This window comes from Engystomops pustulosus, unplaced genomic scaffold (assembly GCF_040894005.1).
Source record: "Engystomops pustulosus unplaced genomic scaffold, aEngPut4.maternal MAT_SCAFFOLD_107, whole genome shotgun sequence".
Lineage (NCBI taxonomy): Eukaryota > Metazoa > Chordata > Amphibia > Anura > Leptodactylidae > Engystomops > Engystomops pustulosus.
In genome coordinates this window covers 236,034-253,959 of record NW_027284989.1, presented here as the reverse complement: position 1 = coordinate 253,959, position 17,926 = coordinate 236,034, and the positions used below count along the sequence as shown (strand labels likewise).

At 51.0% G+C, this 17,926-nt stretch overlaps 1 protein-coding gene across 1 annotated transcript in view; it reads right to left on the bottom strand.

Moving 5' to 3' along the window:
- Positions 1 to 17,926, bottom strand: part of OTOG (otogelin) — a gene marked incomplete at its 5' end in the record, with an annotated part of 247,619 nt that overhangs the window by 88,568 nt on the left and 141,125 nt on the right. Inside the window, 5 exons of the mRNA XM_072131623.1 lie at positions 2,417 to 2,585; positions 2,696 to 3,517; positions 5,984 to 7,464; positions 16,158 to 16,237; positions 16,380 to 16,497. Of these exons, the coding sequence (XP_071987724.1) occupies positions 2,417 to 2,585; positions 2,696 to 3,517; positions 5,984 to 7,464; positions 16,158 to 16,237; positions 16,380 to 16,497 (2,670 nt within the window). The remainder of the gene's footprint in view (positions 1 to 2,416; positions 2,586 to 2,695; positions 3,518 to 5,983; positions 7,465 to 16,157; positions 16,238 to 16,379; positions 16,498 to 17,926) is intronic.

Below are 17,926 nucleotides of genomic sequence, written 5' to 3'. Positions count from 1 at the left end.
ACCAGGGACACACACTACAGACACTAAGGGCTGCCCCATCCATCTACCAGGGACACACACTACAGACTCTAAGGGCTGCCCCATCCATCTACCAGGGACACCCACTACAGACACTAAGGGCTGCCCCATCTATCTACCAGGGACACATACTACACACTATAAGGGCTGCCCCATCCATCTACCAGGGACACATACTACAGACTATAAGGGCTGCCCCATCATCTACCAGGGACACATACTACAGACTATAAGGGCTGCCCCATCTATCTACCAGGGACACACTTACTACAGACACTGAGGGCTGCCCCATCTATCTACCAGAGACAAATACCACAGACACTAAGGGCTGCCCCATCCATCTACCAGGGACACACACTACAGACACTAAGGGCTGCCCATCCATCTACCAGGGACACACACTACAGACACTAAGGGCTGCCCCATCCATCTACCAGGGACACACACTACAGACACTAAGGGCTGCCCCATCCATCTACCAGGGACACACACTACAGACACTAAGGGCTGCCCCATCTATCTACCAGGGACACACACTACAGAGTGTAAGGGCTGCCCCATCTATCTACCAGGGACACACACTACAGACTCTAAGGACTGCCCCATCCATCTACCAGGGACACACACTACAGACTCTAAGGACTGCCCCATCCATCTACCTGGAACACACACTACAGACACTAAGGGCTGTCCCATCTATCTACCAGGGACACACATTACAGACTCTAAGGACTGCCCCATCTATCTACCAGGGACACACACTACAGACACTAAGGGCTGCCCCATCTATCTACCAGGGACACACACTACAGACACTAAGGGCTGCCCCATCCATCTACCAGGGACACACACTACAGACACTAAGGGCTGCCCCATCTATCTACCAGGGACACATACTACAGACTCTAAGGCAGTGATGGCAAACCTTTTAGAGACCGAGTGCCCAAACTACAACAAAGACCCGCTTATTTATCGCAAAGTGCCAACACAGAAATTTAATTTGTGATTTATACTCCCTTCTCTGTCACAGTTTTCATTGATACCAGCACCTGAGGACACCAATAAAGCAGAAAATAGTCCCAGGTAGTCCTGTCACTTTAAAATACCTCTGCACAGCAAGTCCTGGGCTGCCTGGGACTGCAGGAAGATACCTGGAGTCATCTCTGGTGATGGCCGGAGTGCCCACAGAAAGGGCTCTGAGTGCCACCTCTGGCACCAGTGCCATAGGTTAGCCATCACTGCTCTTAGGGCTGCCCCATCTATCTACCAGGGACACACACTACAGACACTAAGGGCTGCCCCATCTATCTACCAGGGACACACACTACAGACACTAAGGGCTGCCCCATCTATCTACCAGGGACACGTACTACAGACACTAAGGGCTGCCCCATCTATCTACCAGGGACACACACTACAGACACTAAGGGCTGCCCCATCTATCTACCAGGGACACACAATACAGACACTAAGGACTGCCCCATCTATCTACCAGGGACACACACTACATACTCTAAGGGCTGCCCCATCCATCTACCAGGGACACATACTACAGACACTAAGGACTGCCCCATCTATCTACCAGGGACACACACTACAGACACTAAGGGCTGCCCCATCTATCTACCAGGAACAACCACTACAGACTCTAAGGGCTGCCCCATCCATCTACCAGGGACACACACTACAGACTCTAAGGGCTGCCCCATCTATCTACCAGGGACACACACTACAGACATTAAGGGCTGCCCCATCTATCTACCAGGGACACACACTACAGACTCTAAGGGCTGCCCCATCTATCTACCAGGGACACACAATACAGACACTAAGGACTGACCCATCTATCTACCAGGGACACACACTACATACTCTAAGGGCTGCCCCATCCATCTACCAGGGACACATACTACAGACACTAAGGGCTGCCCCATCTATCTACCAGGGACACACACTACAGACACTAAGGGCTGCCCCATCCATCTACCAGGGACACACACTACATACTCTAATGGCTGCCCCATCCATCTACCAGGGACACACACTACAGACACTAAGGGCTGCCCCATTTATCTACCAGGGACACACACTACAGACACTAAGGGCTGCCCAATCTATCTACCAGGGACACACACTACAGACACTAAGGGTTGTCGCAGGGAGAACCAGTACCACAGCCTCTCCCTCCATATTTCTTGCACACTCCACCTGCTGGAGATCTTCCAGGCTGTAGGACAGACCTCCGGTCCCCATATCAAGCATCGTGACCACAGCGTGCCTAGGCCGCAACCGCCAGCCACTGCGGTATTCCGGGCCCCGGCTGCCTCCAGGCCCCAAGAAAAGGCCCCGGTGGGGGATGTTGCACATTCGTAAGATAAATTATGCCATGGGTACTTACAGGCACACTCCCATTTGGGGCAGCACCGATCTCCATTGATCTGGACTGCAAATCCCAGGAGGCCGCAGCCAGGCTGCGTCACGTTGTAGGGACAATGCTGTGATTTATTCACCTGTATCAACTGTCCTTCCACACAGATGTGTTTGATGCATTCATTCTCTGTGAATGGCTGCAAGACAAGATGGAAGCGTCAGATGTGATCCAGCACAAGTTCCTCAAGTCACAGGAACCGCTCCTGTGCATGGCGCATCTAGACGAGGCTTCTGTCCCGTCACTTACCGTGCAGGTCTGACTTGTAGCAGCTTCTCTAGATGACAACAAGGAGGACACAGTGATCCCTGCAGAGATGCCTGGACTGCTCTGAAGTAAAGGGTAAGGGGTCTCCGTTTCGTTGAGCGGTCTGGATGATGTCATCACTAGAGGGGACATGGTGTCCATCGATGCTGCTGATTTGTATTGTGGTTGATGGGTAGCACTTGGAGAAGTCATCTGCTGGTCTGTAACTTGTACATGTATGTCGTGTGTCAAGAACATGGAGGTCCCAGGAACATAGGTGGCATTTCCAGTAGGGGATGTGTGAGGAAGTGGCCGATGAGCCATGCTGGAAGTTTCTGCCCTGGTGGAAGATCTAGGTGGTTCCTGTGAAGGTGTCAGAGATTTAGTTTCTATCCTTGTAGCCAATTCGGGAGTCACCACAGTCTCATAACTAACAGGAGCCTGGGATGTGAAGGGACCGGACCATGAGGTTAATGAGCCGGTGATAACTGAGGGATGGTACATCGTAGATGATGGAGCTGAGGTTGGTGTCTCCTCAGAGATGGATTCAGGAGATGTCCAAGCGTTGGCCGATGGATGGTAAGTAGCTAATGTGTCAGAGAAATCCACTGACTGAGAAGAAGTTCCCGGACTTATGGTGGTATAGGCCACTGCTGATGAAAGATCTAGTCTAGTCTCCGCTTTTCCTGTCGATGTTTTTCCTCTGGTGTCTTGAGATATTGTACTGCCCTTGGTGGACAATCCAAGTGTGGAGATGGTGCCAGGTATAGAGATAGGAGTCATGGTCACTGTGTCAGGTAACAAGGCCTTCTCCTCGGGGCTAACCTGCATGGTAACGGATGGTGTGGAATGAGAACCAGCAGGAGATAATGAGGTTACGACTCCTCTATATGTCCCTGAACTAGTGGACTGCATCATTTTGAAGGTATGGCCAGAAGTTGGTGTGGATAGAGTCATAGTGGTCCTGGGGGTGGTTTGTGACAGGTCGGACATGATTGTGATGCTTCCTGTGTGTTCTGGTTGGGACCTTTGCTGGGAAGTCTCCCTAGGGGAGAGAGTAGAGGGCAGTTTGGTGTGGTATACAGGGAGATCAGTAGGTGGCAGAGTAGAGGGCAGTTTGGTATGGTATACGGGAAGATCAGTAGGTGGCAGAGTAGAGGGCAGTTTGGTATGGTATACGGGAAGATCAGTAGGTGGCAGAGTAGAGGGCAGTTTGGTATGGTATACGGGAAGATCAGTAGGTGGCAGAGTAGAGGGCAGTCTGGTATGGTATACAGGGAGATCAGTAGGTGGCAGAGTAGAGGGCAGTTTGTATTGGTATACGGGAAGATCCGTAGGTGGCAGAGTAGAGGGCAGTCTGGTATGGTATACAGGAAGGTCAGTAGGTGGCAGAGTAGAGGGCAGTTTGCTATGGTATACAGGGAGATCAGTAGGTGGCAGAGTAGAGGGCAGTTTGGTATGGTATACAGGGAGATCAGTAGGTGGCAGAGTAGAGGGCAGTTTGGTATGGTATACAGGAAGATCAGTAGGGGGCAGAGTAGAGGGCAGTTTGTATTGGTATACGGGAAGATCAGTAGGTGGCAGAGTAGAGGGCAGTTTGCTATGGTATACAGGGAGATCAGTAGGTGGCAGAGTAGAGGGCAGTTTGGTATGGTATACAGGAAGATCAGTAGGTGGCAGAGTAGAGGGCAGTTTGGTGTGGTATATGGGAAGATCAGTAGGTGGCAGAGTAGAGGGCAGTTTGGTATGGTATACAGGGAGATCAGTAGGTGGCAGAGTAGAGGGCAGTTTGGTATGGTATACAGGGAGATCAGTAGGTGGCAGAGTAGAGGGCAGTTTGGTATGGTATACAGGGAGATCAGTAGGTGGCAGAGTAGAGGGCAGTTTGGTATGGTATACAGGAAGATCAGTAGGGGGCAGAGTAGAGGGCAGTTTGATATGGTATACAGGAAGATCAGTAGGTGGCAGAGTAGAGGGCAGTTTGCTATGGTATACAGGGAGATCAGTAGGTGGCAGAGTAGAGGGCAGTTTGGTATGGTATACAGGGAGATCAGTAGGTGGCAGAGTAGAGGGCAGTTTGGTATGGTATACAGGAAGATCAGTAGGGGGCAGAGTAGAGGGCAGTTTGATATGGTATACGGGAAGATCTGTAGGTGGCAGAGTAGAGGGCAGTTTGGTATGATATACAGGAAGATCAGTAGGTGGCAGAGTAGAGGGCAGTTTGGTATGGTATACAGGGAGATCAGTAGGTGGCAGAGTAGAGGGCAGTTTGGTATGGTATACAGGAAGATCAGTAGGTGGCAGAGTAGAGGGCAGTTTGGTATGGTATACAGGAAGATCAGTAGGTGGCAGAGTAGAGGGCAGTTTGGTGTGGTATATGGGAAGATCAGTAGGGGGCAGAGTAGAGGGCAGTTTGGTATGGTATACAGGAAGATCAGTAGGTGGCAGAGTAGAGGGCAGTTTGGTATGGTATACAGGGAGATCAGTAGGTGGCAGAGTAGAGGGCAGTTTGGTGTGGTATATGGGAAGATCAGTAGGGGGCAGAGTAGAGGGCAGTTTGCTATGGTATACAGGGAGATCAGTAGGTGGCAGAGTAGAGGGCAGTTTGGTGTGGTATATGGGAAGATCAGTAGGTGGCAGAGTAGAGGGCAGTTTGGTATGGTATACAGGGAGATCAGTAGGTGGCAGAGTAGAGGGCAGTTTGGTATGGTATACAGGAAGATCAGTAGATGGCAGAGTAGAGGGCAGTTTGGTATGGTATACAGGGAGATCAGTAGGTGGCAGAGTAGAGGGCAGTTTGGTATGGTATATGGGAAGATCAGTAGGTGGCAGAGTAGAGGGCAGTTTGGTATGGTATACAGGGAGATCAGTAGGTGGCAGAGTAGAGGGCAGTTTGGTATGGTATACAGGGAGATCAGTAGGTGGCAGAGTAGAGGGCAGTTTGGTGTGGTATATGGGAAGATCAGTAGGTGGCAGAGTAGAGGGCAGTTTGGTATGATATACAGGAAGATCAGTAGGGGGCAGAGTAGAGGGCAGTTTGGTATGGTATACGGGAAGATCAGTAGGTGGCAGAGTAGAGGGCAGTTTGGTATGGTATACAGGAAGATCAGTAGGGGGCAGAGTAGAGGGCAGTTTGGTATAGTATACGGGAAGATCAGTAGGTGGCAGAGTAGAGGGCAGTTTGGTATGGTATACAGGGAGATCAGTAGGGGGCAGAATAGAGGGCAGTTTGGTATGGTATACAGGAAGATCAGTAGGGGGCAGAGTAGAGGGCAGTTTGGTATAGTATACGGGAAGATCAGTAGGTGGCAGAGTAGAGGGCAGTTTGGTATGGTATACAGGGAGATCAGTAGGGGGCAGAATAGAGGGCAGTTTGGTATGGTATACAGGGAGATCAGTAGGTGGCCGAGTTATTTTTGTGTCTGGGGTGGGTTTTAGGGCGTCTGTCGTGTTCCTTCGGTCTAGGATGAGGGTAGTGGAATCGGTAATGGCCTTGGATTCTGTTGCAGTTTGAGCACTGACTTGACTTGTAGACATATAAGTGGTGGGGGGTCCTGTGTCAAGGGAGAGGACCTTTGTGGTTGTGTACTCTTCTCGTGCTGAAGTTGAATGTATTTTTGTAGTAATTGTCGTATGAAGACCCTCAGAGGCTGAGGCTTCAGAGCTTGGAGACGTGGTTCCTTCTTCTCTAGTGATGGAAGGATAGGGATGTCCACTTGGTGTAGCCTGAGCAGTTCTGGAGCTCATGGTTGGAGATAATCTTGTACTTTTAGTAATAGGTTTGGGAGTCAGCAGAGGCGTCTCAGATGTTAGCGTTGGTTCCAGGGAGGAAGCTGCGGTGGTAGTTTTCACTTTTGGTGGTTGTGTTATTGTATTCATGGTTGGTTGAGTAGAAACTTGAGCCTGATCAGATAGAGAGATACTGGAAGTTCTGATAGTGACTGGAGTGGCGGAGTCATTCCCTCTGGTGACCAGAAGACTGGTGCCAAGGGGCAGTACAGTGAAGATCTGAGGTTTTTCTGTGGTAGCTTTTGTCATCTTCTCAGTTTTTGTACTTAGGGCACTGGATGGTTGTGTCCTTCCTTCTGTATACTCTGGTGGATAAACTGCAGAAGGGATCTTTGTGCCAGGTGGAAGGACTCCATCAGTTCCGTCCGTCACTTGATCAGTCGACATTAGCAACGTTTGAGTGGTGGATTGCCTGGTGTCCATAGACAATTGGGTGGTCTCCAATGTTCGGCTTATTTGTCTTGTAATTACTTTCTCCACTGGCCAGGTGACCACAGTAGAGTGTGAAGTTGTGGTCCAGGTGGTCAGCGGTGGTAATGCTATGAGATCTGTCTGTGTATGCGCAATTATAGATGTGTGTGGCTTGGTGGACACTGTGGTGGGGCTGCTGCTTGGCCTGTAACTCGTTGAATGGGTTGTAAGTTGTGTTACAGTTTTGCTTGTCAGAAGTTTGGCAGATGGTGAAAACTCTTCTGTGGCGGTTACATTCAGCAACGCTGTTATTGTGGTAGCAGCTTCAGCAGTGGGTGTCAGGAGCGTGGACGTCTGAGTGGTGGCCATGCCTGGAGCTCCTGAGGTGGCTGCTAGGTGTGAGGGTTGTGTGCTGGTCAGTGTCCTCCCACTTGTGGATGATCCCGGAGCTGTGATGGGTCTAGTTATAAAGCCGATGGCTGATGGTGCAGAGGACACATTCATCGTGGTGGTCAGTCTGGGGGGGGCACTGGTGAAACGCAACATTGTCACATTGGCGGCAGGTTCAATACCTATCAACAAAGGGTGAGAAGGATCAGAATTGTTCCCCTCCTCCACATAACAGAGACCCCTCACACAGGACCAGGCGGTCTACACATGGACACCTAGCGGCCTCTTCTATAGCCTATACACTCACTGGCCACTTTATTAGGTACACCATGCTAGTAACGGGTTGGACCCCCTTTTGCCTTCAGAACTGCCTCAATTCTTCGTGGCATAGATACAACAAGGTGCTGGAAGCTCCTCAGAGATTTTGCTCCATATTGACATCATGGCATCACACAGTTGCCGCAGATTTGTCGGCTGCACATCCATGATGCGAATCTCCCGTTCCACCACATCCCAAAGATGCTCTATTGGATTGAGATCTGGTGACTGTGGAGGCCATTTGTGTCCAGTGACCTCATTGTCATGTTCAAGAAACCAGTCTGAGATGATTCCAGCTTTATGACATGGTGCATTATCCTGCTGAAAGTAGCCATCAGATGTTACAGGGTACATTGTGCTCATAAAGGGATGGACATGGGCAGCAACAAGGCTGTGGCGTTGTACCAAGGGGCCCAAAGACACCATGACACCACCACCACCAGCCTGAACCGCTGATACAAGGCAGGATGGATCCATGCTTTCATGTTGTTGTACCAAATTCTGACCCTACCATCCGAATGTCGCAGCAGAAATCTAGACTCATCAGACCAGGCAACGTTTTTCCAATCTTCTACTGTCCAATTTCGATGAGCTTGTGCAAATTGTAGCCTCAGTTTCCTGTTCTTAGCTGAAAGGAGTGGCACCCGGTGTAGTCTTCTGCTGCTGTAGCCCATCTGCCTCAGAGTTGGACGTACTGTGCGTTCAGAGATGCTCTTCTGCCTACCTTGGTTGTAACAGGTGGCGATTTGAGTCACTGTTGCCTTTCTATCAACTCGAACCAGTCTGCCCATTCTCCTCTGACCTCTGGCATCAACAAGGCATTTCCGCCCACGGAACTGCCGCTCACTGGATGTTCAAAGGCCTCAAATCACCTTTCTTCCCCATACTGATGCTCGGGAGAACTGCAGGAGATTGTCTTGACCATGTCTACATGCCTAAATGCACTGATTTGCCGCCATGTGATTGGCTGATTAGAAATTAAATGTTAACGAGCAGTTGGACAGGTGTACCTAATAAAGTGGTCGGTGAGTGTACATCCCCTATAGATCCACTGTATATTGTACAATATATGTCCCCTATAAATACATATTATACATCCCCTATACATTCCTGGATCCCCTATACCAGTGGTGGCGAACCTATGGCACGTGTGCCAGAGGCGGCACTCAGAGCCCTTTCTGTGGGCACCCGGGCCATCACTCCAGCACCAGACAGGACTCAAAGAATCTTCCTGCAGTTCCAAGCAACTTAAAAGATGCTGCTTTCGGTCATATTTTGTTACTTACTTCGCTACTTGGGTCTGTAGGAAGAGGGAGAATGTATAGACAGGGCCGAATTATCTTTGGAGGACCTCCTGCTGGGCCCATGATTCTCTGTGTACAGAGGGACACTGGAAAGAAGCTAAAATTATGCAAATATTCCATCTTTCTACTGTGTTGGTGTCCTCAGGAGACCAATATGATTGAAAGTTGTTGAACAGGGAGCAACAAGTTACTGCTTTAATTTTTGGTTGGCACCTCGCGATAAATGAGGGGGGTTTGGGGTTGCAGTTTGGGCACTCGGACACTAAAAGGTTCGCCATCACTGCCCTATACATTCCCGGATCCTCTATACATTCCAGGATCCCCTATACATCCGGATCCCCTATATACTCAGGACAGAAACTATTCAGACCCCTTTACATTTTTTTTAATTCTGTTTCACTGCAGCTAATTGTTAAGATCAAAAAAGTTATGTTTTTATATTCATGGGTGTGCCCTCTGCCCCGCCCCCCCAGTAATGTACTGGGGGGGCAGAAAGCACCTTAGGGGAGGGAAGGCACACACTGTTCACTCCCCCTATACACACACACACTGTACACTCCCCCTACACACGCACACTGTACACTCCCCCAACACACGCACACTGTACGCTCCCCCTACACACGCACACTGTACACTCCCCCTATACACACACACACTGTACACTCCCCCTATACACACGCACACTGTACACTCCCCCCCCCACACACACTGTACACTCCCCCTACACACGCACACTGTACACTCCCCCTATACACACACACACTGTACACTCCCCCTATACACACGCACACTGTACACTCCCCCCCCCCCACACACACTGTACACTCCCCCCCCAAACACACGCACACTGTACGCTCCCCCTATACACACGCACACTGTACACTCCCCCTACACACGCACACTGTACACTCCCCCTACACACGCACACTGTACACTCCCCCTACACACGCACACTGTACACTCTCCCTACGCACACACACTGTACACTCTCCCTACACACGCACACTGTACACTCTCCCTACACACGCACACTGTACGCTCCCCCTATACACACGCACACTGTACACTCCCCCTACACACGCACACTGTACACTCCCCCTACACACGCACACTGTACACTCCCCCTACACACGCACACTGTACACTCTCCCTACGCACACACACTGTACACTCTCCCTACGCACGCACACTGTACACTCTCCCTACACACGCACACTGTACACTCTCCCTACACACGCACACTGTACACTCTCCCTACACACGCACACTGTACACTCTCCCTACACACGCACACTGTACACTCTCCCTACACACGCACACTGTACACTCTCCCTACACACGCACACTGTACACTCCCCCTACACACGCACACGGTACACTCCCCCTACACACGCACACTGTACACTCCCCCTATACACACACACTGTACACTCTCCCTACGCACACACACTGTACACTCTCCCTACACACACACACTGTACACTCTCCCTACACACACACACTGTACACTCTCCCTACACACACACACTGTACACTCCCCCTACACACACACTGTACACTCCCCCTATACACACACTGTACACTCCCCCTATACACACACACACTGTACACTCCCCCTAGACACACACTGTACACTCCCCCCCCCAAACACACACACTGTACACTCCCCCCCCCCCACACACTGTACACTCCCCCCCCCACACACACACACACTGTACAATCTCCCTACACACACACACACACTCCCCCTATCCACACACTGTACACTCCCCCTACACACACACACTCCCCCTATACACACACACGGTACACTCCCCCTACACAAACACTGTACACTCCCCCTAGACACACACTGTACACTCCCACTATACACACACACTGTACACTCCCCCTATACACACACACTGTACACTCCCCCTAGACACACACTGTACACTCTCCCTACACACACACTGTACACTCCCCCTAGACACACACTGTACACTCCCACTATACACACACACTGTACACTCCCCCTATACACACACACTGTACACTCCCCCTAGACACACACTGTACCCTCTCCCTACACACACACTGTACACTCCCACTATACACACACACTGTACACTCCCCCTACACACACACTGTACACTCCCACTATACACACACACTGTACACTCCCCCTATACACACATACGGTACACTCCCCCTATACACACACACGGTACACTCCCCCTATACACACGGTACACTCCCCCTATACACACACTGGGGCACATTTACTAAGGGTCCTCAGCCGCGAATCCGTCGGGTTTTTCCCGAATATTTCCTCTTTGCGCTGTATTTCACGGGATTGTGGCGCACGCGATCGATTTTTGGCGCAATCGCGCCGACTTTCGCGCGACAGAAATCGGGGGGCGTGGCCACCGGACAACCCAAAGGATTCGGAAAAAACGCAGAATTTAAAAAGCCATTTGTGTCGCAAGATCAAGCACTCACATGCACCAGAAAAAAGCAGGTGAACTCCGGCGGACCTCGGCGCAGCAGCGACACCTTGTGAATATCGGCACACGGACCTTAGTGAATCCCGGCAGAACCCGAATCAGCGTCGGAGAACCCGCCGCTGGATCGCGACTGGACCGGGTAAGTAAATGTGCCCCATTGTACACTCCCCTTACACACACACACACTGTACACTCCCCCTACACACACACTGTACACTCCCCCTACACACACACTGTACACTCCCCCTATACACACACACTGTACACTCCCCCTATACACACACACTGTACACTCCCCCTATACACACACACTGTACACTCCCCCTATACACACACACTGTACGCTCCCCCTATACACACACACTGTACACTCCCCCTATACACGCACACTGTACACTCCCCCTATACACGCACACTGTACACTCCCTCTACACACGCACACTGTACACTCCCCCTACACACGCACACTGTACACTCCCCCTACACACGCACACTGTACACTCCCCCTATACACACACACACTGTACACTCCCCCTATACACACACACTGTACACTCCCCCTATACACACACACTGTACGCTCCCCCTATACACACACACTGTACACTCCCCCTATACACGCACACTGTACACTCCCCCTACACACGCACACTGTACACTCCCTCTACACACGCACACTGTACACTCCCTCTACACACGCACACTGTACACTCCCCCTACACACGCACACTGTACACTCCCCCTACACACGCACACTGTACACTCCCCCTATACACACACACACTGTACACTCCCCCTACACACGCACACTGTACACTCCCCCTACACACGCACACTGTACACTCCCCCTACACACGCACACTGTACACTCCCCCTATACACACGCACACTGTACACTCCCCCTATACACACACACTGTACACTCCCCCTATACACGCACACTGTACACTCCCCCTACACACGCACACTGTACACTCCCCCTACACACGCACACTGTACACTCCCCCTATACACACGCACACTGTACACTCCCCCTATACACACACACTGTACACTCCCCCTATACACACACACTGTACACTCCCCCTATACACACACACTGTACAGTCCCCCTATACACACACACTGTACGCTCCCCCTATACACACACACTGTACACTCCCCCTATACACACACACTGTACACTCCCCCTATACACACACACTGTACACTCCCCCTATACACACACACTGTACACTCCCCCTATACACACACACTGTACAGTCCCCCTATACACACACACACTGTACGCTCCCCCTATACACACACACTGTACACTCCCCCTATACACACACACTGTACACTCCCCCTACACACACACACACTGTACACTCCCCCTAGACACACACACTGTACACTCCCCCTAGACACACACTGTACACTCTCCCTATACACACACACTGCACACTCCCCCTATACACACACACTGTACACTCCCCCTACACACACACACTGTACACTCCCCCTACACACACACACTGTACACTCCCCCTAGACACACACACTGTACACTCCCCCTACACACACACTGTACACTCCCACTATACACACACACTGTACACTCCCCCTACACACACACACTGTACACTCTCCCTAGACACACACACTGTACACTCCCCCTATACACACACACTGTACACTCCCCCTATACACACGCACACTGTACACTCCCCCTATACACACGCACACTGTACACTCCCCCTACACACACACTGTACACTCCCCCTACACACACACTGTACACTCCCCCTACACACACACTGTACACTCCCCCTATACACACACACTGTACACTCCCCCTACACACACACACTGTACACTCCCCCTAGACACACACACACTGTACACTCCCCCTAGACACACACTGTACACTCCCCCTATACACACACACACTGTACACTTCCCCTATACACACGCACACTGTACACTCCCCCTATACACACGCACTGTACACTCCCCCTAGACACACACTGTACACTCCCCCTATACACACACACACTGTACACTCCCCCAATACACACGCACACTGTACACTCCCCCTACACACACACACTGTACACTCCCCCTACACACACACACTGTACACTCCCCCTAGACACACACACTGTACACTCCCCCTAGACACACACTGTACACTCCCCCTAGACACACAGGGGCAAATTTACTTACCCGGTCCATTCGCGTTCCAGCGGCGGCTTCTCCGCTCTGGATTCGGGTCCGGCCGGGATTTAATAAGGTAGTTCTTCCGCCGTCAACCAGGTGGCGCTGCTGCGCTGAAAGTAAACTCATCGCGCCGGAATGCACCGAGCTGGACCAGGTGAAGGTAAGCGGTCCTTATGCGACACATTTTCGGTTTTTAAATGCGGCGGTTTTTCCGAATACGTCGGGTTTTCGTTCGGCCACGCCCCCCGATTTCCGTCGCGCGCATGCCAGCGCCGATGCGCCACAATCCGATCGCGTGCGCCAAAATCCCGGGGCAATTTAAGTACAAGCGGCGCAAAACGGAAATATTCGGGTAACACGTCGGGAAAACGCGAATCGGGCCCTTAATAAATGACCCCCACAGTGTACAATCTCCCTACACACACACTGTACCCTCCCCCTACACACACTGTACACTCCCCCTACACACACACACACTCCCCCTATACACACACACACTCCCCCTATACACACACACACTCCCCCTATACACACACACACACTCCCCCTACACACACACACACACTCCCCACACACACACGGTACACTCCCCCTATACACACACATGGTACACTCCCCCTAGACACACACTGTACACTCCCCCTACACACACACACTGTACACTCCCCCTACACACACACTGTACACTCCCCCTACACATACACTGTACACTCCCCCTACACATACACTGTACACTCCCCCTATACACACACACGGTACACTCCCCCTATACACACGGTACACTCCCCCTACACACACACACACACTGTACACTCCCCCTACACACGCACACTGTACACTCCCCCATATACACACTGTACACTCCCCCATATACACACTGTACACTCCCCCATATACACACTGTACACTCCCCCATATACACACACACACACACTGTACACTCCCTATATATACACACACTGTACACTCCCCATATACACACTGTACACTCCCCCTACACATACACTGTACACTCCCCCTATACACACACACGGTACACTCCCCCTATACACACGGTACACTCCCCCTACACACACACACACACACTGTACACTCCCCCTACACACACACACACACACACACACTGTACACTCCCCCTACACTCGCACACTGTACACTCCCCCATATACACACTGTACACTCCCCCATATACACACTGTACAATCCCCCATATACACAAACACACACTGTACACTCCCCATATACACACACTGTACACTCCCCATATACACACACTGTACACTCCCCCTATACACACACACGGTACACTCCCCCTATACACACACTGTACACTCCCCCTACACACACACTGTACACTCCCCCTACACACACAGTGTACACTCCCCCTATATACACACACGGTACACTCCCCCTATACACACACTGTACACTCCCCCTACACACACACACACACACTGTACACTCCCCCTACACATGCACACTGTACACTCCCCCATATACACACTGTACACTCCCCCATATACACACTGTACACTCCCCCATATACACACTGTACACTCCCCCATATACACACACACACACACTGTACACTCCCTATATACACACACACTGTACACTCCCCATATACACACACTGTACACTCCCCATATACACACTGTACACTCCCCATATACACACTGTACACTCCCCATATTCACACACTGTACACTCCCCATATTCACACACTGTACACTCCCCATATTCACACACACTGTACACTCCCCATATACACACACACTGTACACTCCCCATATACACACACTGTACACTCCCCATATACACACACTGTACACTCCCCCATATACACACTGTACACTCCCCCATATACACACACACTGTACACTCCCCATATACACACACACTGTACACTCCCCATACACACACACTGTACACTCTCCCTACACAGGCACACTGTACACTCCCTCTACACACGCACACTGTACACTCCCCATATACACACACACACTGTACACTCCCCATATACACACACACTGTACACTCTCCCTACACAGGCACACTGTACACTCCCTCTACACACGCACACTGTACACTCCCCATATACACACACACTGTACACTCTCCCTACACAGGCACACTGTACACTCCCTCTACACACGCACACTGTACACTCCCCATATACACACACACTGTACACTCCCCCTACACACGCACACTGTACACTCCCCCTATACACACACACACTGTACACTCTCCCTACACACGCACACTGTACACTCCCCCTATACACACACACTGTACACTCCCCATATACACACACACTGTACACTCCCCATATACACACACTGTACACTCCCCATATACACACACACTGTACACTCCCCATATACACACACACTGTACACTCCCCATATACACACACACTGTACACTCCCCATATACACACACACTGTACACTCCCCATACACACACACTATACACTCCCCCTACACACACACTACACAATCCCCTATATGTGCTACACATGCCAAGTATACAATGTACACCCCCTATACATCCGATACTTACAGTCAGGGAAAAAGACACATTTCTTGGTGACCTCATCCACGACCATGTCTGATGGGCAGAATGGGAAACATCCTTCAACCCTATAAAGAAATGTGAGACATGGATCCGAGGGGAGGTTCCAGCAGAGGAGATAAGATTGGCGCTGTTCATGAGAGGGAGCCATGAGCCGACCCCTCACAGGACCATGAGGGGCTCTGAGGGACCTAGTGGGCTACGCCTTACCTCGGGACACTGTGACAGCGGGAGGCAGTCGGGTCTCTGCATGTTCGGTAACAAGCACTGGCACAAGCATCGTAGCGCCACTCACAGGTAGAACGTTGTATAACACGTAACTTAGAATCTGCAAAATATAAAAGATCTGCTCAAAAGACGATGAGAAGAGTCAATCGACTCATCTCCAGGTTTTCTACGTCCCAAAATAGTCCCACATCTAGGCCTGACCCTGAGTAACACCCCGAGGGTAGCCCTGACATCATGCGGCATCTCTAGTGTAGAACCCAGGTCTAGATCCAATAATGTGCTACATAACAAGACTAGCCTAAGCCTATGTATCTCATCCCAGCTACGACCAGACACATCCCGTATACAGCCAGCACTACCAGACACATCCCGTATACAGCCAGTACTACCAGACACATCCCGTATACAGCCAGCACTACCAGACACATCCCGTATACCAGACACATCCCGTATACAGCCAGTACTACCAGACACATCCCGTATACAGCCAGTACTACCAGACACATCCCGTATACAGCCAGCACTACCAGACACATTCCGTATACAGCCAGTACTACCAGACACATCCCGTATACAGCCAGTACTACCAGACACATCCCGTATACAGCCAGCACTACCAGACACATCCCGTATACAGCCAGTACAACCAGACACATCCCGTATACAGCCAGCCCTACCAGACACATCCCGTATACAGCCAATACTACCAGACACATCCCGTATACAGCCAGCACTACCAGACACATCCCGTATACAGCCAGCACTACCAGACACATCCCGTATACAGCCAGCACTACCAGACACATCCCGTATACAGCCAGTACTACCAGACACATCCCGTATACAGCCAGTACTACCAGACACATCCCGTATACAGCCAGCCCTACCAGACACATCCCGTATACAGCCAGCACTACCAGACACATCCCGTATACAGCCAGCACTACCAGACACATCCCGTATACAGCCAGTACTACCAGACACATCCCGTATACAGCCAGCACTACCAGACACATCCCGTATACAGCCAGCACTACCAGACACATCCCGTATACAGCCAGTACTACCAGACACATCCCGTATACAGCCAGCACTACCAGACACATCCCGTATACAGCCAGCACTACCAGACACATCCCGTATACAGCCAGTACTACCAGACACATCCCGTATACAGCCAATACTAAAAGACACATCCCGTATACAGCCAGCCCTACCAGACACATCCCGTATACAGCCAGCACTACCAGACACATCCCGTATACAGCCAGTACTACCAGACACATCCCGTATACAGCCAGTACTACCAGACACATCCCGTATACAGCCAGCACTACCAGACACATCCCGTATACAGCCAGTACTACCAGACACATCCTGTATACAGCCAGTACTACCAGACACATCCCCTATACAGCCAATACTACCAGACACATCCCGTATACAGCCAGCACTACCAGACACATCCCGTATACAGCCAGTACTACCAGACACATCCCGTATAGAGCCAGTACTACCAGACACATCAT